This window comes from Rhagoletis zephyria, unplaced genomic scaffold (genome assembly GCF_001687245.7).
Source record: "Rhagoletis zephyria isolate East Lansing unplaced genomic scaffold, Rhagoletis_zephyria_1.1 Rzeph_scaffold_30858, whole genome shotgun sequence".
NCBI classification, from domain to species: Eukaryota; Metazoa; Arthropoda; class Insecta; order Diptera; family Tephritidae; genus Rhagoletis; species Rhagoletis zephyria.
This window is the reverse complement of record NW_016187914.1, coordinates 1-4253: the sequence shown is the minus strand read 5'-3', so window position 1 is coordinate 4253 and position 4253 is coordinate 1. Positions and strand designations below refer to the sequence as shown.

Genomic DNA, 4253 nt, shown 5'->3' with positions numbered 1-4253 from the left:
AAGAAAAAAATTTACGATTAACGCTTTGCAAACAATGTTATCGCATTGAGTGCCACGATATGCATTCATTTAAGCTGGAGCATTTATCGGGTGCAGTTCCACAAACTTTTCTTCAAAAATGCTTTCTCACAAACTTAGCATAAAAGCGATCAGCAAAAGCAGCATCACAAAAAATGTTGAAACTGCAAGATATTGGGCGATAATAAAGAAGGTAAATAAAATTGGCGACATAAAATTGCAATAAGCGCTATTTGAAAGGGTGAATGAACCTAAAAGTTAAATATAAATAAGTGTTCATACGTTTGTACACATATAAGTAGATATGCATATGAGTATAATAACACCAGTGATTTTATAAATAAACAGCACACAAGCGCTGCCGGTCCTACCAGTACTACCAGCTCGTTCGCAAATGTTGATCAACAAGTGAATATGACCGTGGAATGGCAGCAAGCGCAGCCATACTGCGAGTTGCCTAAAGATGGCGTTTTCAATCTTCTGCGTAAATTTTTACCTGGTGGCCGATATTACAATTTGGACTCTGCCCAAATTGTTAAGTCAATGCAAAAGGAACATGGCGATATTTATATATTACCAGGAATGATGGGTCGACCTGATGCAGTCGTTACACACAATCCAGAAGATTTTGAATGCATCTATCGCAATGAAGGTAGATGGCCAATACGACCAAGCTCATCAACATTGCGATACCATCGAAATGTGCTGCGAGCTGAATTCTATAATGGCATCGAAGGAACGATAGCGACGTATGTATGACCGTATACTCGTATAGTTTAATGAACGTACATATCGTTGCCTTAATATAGAACATCGTAGCTGAAATACAAAAGGCCGTAACTAAGTAAAACTCTAAAATTCTCTTTTTGATTTATTAAGATGCATTTCATCGAATTAAAAGTCCGGACATGATTTTAAGCAATAGGCTATATGAGCTATGGCCTTTCTGTATTAAGATAGCGATATACTTAAATTAATTAATTTAATGTTTTTTTTTGTTCACCATAGCCAAGGCGAACAGTGGGGCTCGTTTCGTTCGATTGTAAACCCGCTGCTTATGCAATCGAAAAACATGAAAAATTATCTCAACAAAATGGCGCAGGTAAACCAAGAACTTGTTGAGAGGTAAGGATGCTATTCATACTCCCAGCTTTATTTGGCAATCTGGACACCAACGCCAAATTTAATCTAAATTGAATCATTGCAGAATTCGCTTAGTACGCAATCCCGAAACCTTAGAAATGCCAGACGACTTCGAAGAAACTCTACAACGTTGGACGCTGGAGTCGGTATCCGTAGTGGCATTGGACAAGCAACTTGGATTGTTGCGAGAAAATAGCGCAAATTCTGAAATTGCTTTGAAACTATTTTCAGCTCTGACGGACTTCTTCACACTCACCTTCGATTTGGAGTACAAACCATCACTGTGGCGCATTGTGAGCACACCCAAATTTAGGCGTCTCATGCGAGCTATGGATGATATACAAAATATAACATGGAAATATACAACGGAGGTCATCGAAAAACTGGAGGCCGAAAAACGACAAGGCATTGAACGTAAAGAACGAGAGCAAAGTGTGTTGGAGAAACTGCTGAAGATAGACAAGAAGGTAGCCACAGTCATGGCTATGGATCTACTTATGGCAGGCGTTGATACGGTAGTTTTCCACTAGAAGCTAAATACCTTAAGAAAATAACAAATATTCACTTTCTTCTAGACAGCTTCAGTGGCAGTCGGTGCGCTAGTATGTTTAGCCAAGAATCCTGAAAAGCAGAAAAAACTACGACAGGAAGTATTACGTGTGCTACCGCGAAAAGATGGCGACTTCACAATTGATGCGCTGGACAACATACCCTATCTACGCGCCTGCCTGAAGGAGGCATTGCGAATCTATCCTTTGGCTATTGGAAATATACGTGTGCTACATAATGATGTCCTCTTGAGCGGATTTAGAGTGCCAAAGGGCACTGTAGTAACCATGATCTCGTCAACTGCATTGCATAGTGAAGAACACTTTCCACGGCCCTTAGAATACATACCGGAACGTTGGCTTCGTATGAATAAAGAAGATGATCAGTCAAATGAGGAAGCAGCCGATTATACACAACCACTTAAACCAAGTAATCCGTTCATCTATTTGCCATTCAGTGTCGGACCGAGAGCTTGTGTGGGTCACAGATTAGGCGATTTGGAAATGGAATTGGGTATTGCGAGATTGGTTAGAAATTTTCACATAGAGTTCAATTATCCGACTCATAACATATTTAAAGGAATGCTAATTAATATGCCAAATGTACCGTTAAAGTTTAAATTCATTGATATTGAATAAAAAAGAGAAGAAAAATTGGTAAAGTAAACCAAATTATGAGGAATTTGAGATGTAAAATAATTGTAAATCAATGTACATAAATACAAACACAGGTAGTTACTATAATACAATGAAAGAAGAAAACCCTTTCACTTTTTGACTTCTTATCCCCACATCTAAACCTTCTATAGATTATGCTAAAAAAGATGTATTAAAAAAGAAATGTTCCGTCACGGTCTTAACATCAGCTGTCGTTGTTTGACAACAGAATTTTCATTGGACACAGATCAATTCGATTGTCTCATCGCCCTAGCACTGCTTGCAAAATATGAATTTTATATGGGTGCGTCTTAAAATCTAACTTTAAAATTATCAACAATGTTGTTGTGAAAATGCTAAATTGGTCCGAATGACAACGAGTTGAGACAGCTTTTATGTCCATTCGCACCATGATTCAATAACTAAAGGTTTGGCCTTATACCTTTTTGGCGATATACAAGAGATGTCTGAGGTTGGGCTATGTGCCGCTATACTGGAGAGATTCGTGAATAGTGTTCTTACCTAAGGCAAGTAAAGCCAAGCCTCTTTACTCAAAAGAGCACAGACCCATCAGTTTAACTCCATTCCCCCGGAAAACGCTTGAGAAAATCCTAGATATACACATAAGAGACAGCATAATGATCGACAGAGCCTGTATATTGCAAGCGGGTCTGTCGATAGCAAACTCGGGCTCCGGACATAAAAATCTCGAGCCCACGCTGGAACACAAGGTTTATGCTCTAGGTGTATTCTTAGTCATTGGTGGAGCTTTTAAAAATGTATCAAGATGAGCTATTCTGAGTAGTTTACAAGAAAACAACGTGGAATCTGCTATTCCTCTATGGATAAAAACCCATTTAAGCTGTGGGAGAATTAGAGCTGAATGGAGTGAAGCCAGGCTAACTAAGCAGGTATAAAGAGCACACCACAGAGAGGGGCATTCAACCGCTCTATGACTACTAAACAAATTTTGAAGGGAAAGCACCCAAACTAGTTGTTTATAATAAATGAATGGAGTCCTCAGTGCTATATACCAGTGAACTACTCCTGCAGGATTAGGGATTAATGCAGATAAACAGATATGTTACTTTTTACAAGAAAGTACAAGGTTCCTTCGGGGAAGCTCGCTAAACTGAATGGCACCGTACTCAAACCAAAACAGCACACCAAGTACCTTGGGTAATCCCTGACTGTAAACTGCTGGNGGGATTAATGCAGATAAACAGATATGTTACTTTTTACAAGAAAGTACAAGATTCCTTCGGGAAAACTCTCTAAACCAAGTACCTTGGGTAATCTCTGACTGTAAACTGCTGTGGAAGTGCAATGAGGAGGACAGATTGAAAAAGGCGAGTAATGGAAAAAGATTGCAGAGTATTAATTTGGGGCCTATCCCCTGCCGTTGGTGCTACACAGAAATAGTCAGGCAAATTGAGGGCCACTTGTATGAACTCACGTCAGCGAACGTTTAGTACATTCAAGACTTTTCCTCGCGAAAATCGAATACAAATGCTGCCAAACAAAATCAAAATGCATCTTATGGGTCAATGTTACTACATATAATTATAGAGATTAAAGTTTTGTGAGTCAAAAACTAGAAAAGCGAAAATAGTCAAAGATTCAAAGTTTAAATTATTCATATATTTAATGAAACTAGTTCATAGTTTTTCTCTTTTTATTTTACTTGTAAAATAAACATTTCTAAAATAAAGGCATCTTTTGATTATTTTTCGGTTTTTGTCTTTATTTAGTGCTATTAAAGCTAATTTTGTTCAAAATTGATGCTTGCAACAATTCCTTGCCAAGAAATGCGTTTATGATAAAATGTTGTGGCACCGCCTACTTATGACACATATATGTATCTCCGTAACCGTTCTACCAATTTGT

At 38.2% G+C, this 4253-nt stretch overlaps 1 protein-coding gene across 1 annotated transcript; it reads left to right on the top strand.

The window, feature by feature from the left end:
- The first annotated feature begins 65 nt into the window (after positions 1 to 65).
- On the top strand, positions 66 to 2430 carry LOC108383124 (probable cytochrome P450 12a5, mitochondrial). Its single transcript, XM_017639508.1, has 5 exons — positions 66 to 211; positions 367 to 767; positions 1027 to 1143; positions 1226 to 1676; positions 1737 to 2430. Exons 1-5 carry the CDS (start codon positions 119 to 121, stop codon positions 2346 to 2348), a joined length of 1674 nt encoding a protein of 557 aa, XP_017494997.1. The 5' UTR covers positions 66 to 118; the 3' UTR covers positions 2349 to 2430.
- The last annotated feature ends 1823 nt before the right edge of the window (positions 2431 to 4253 follow it).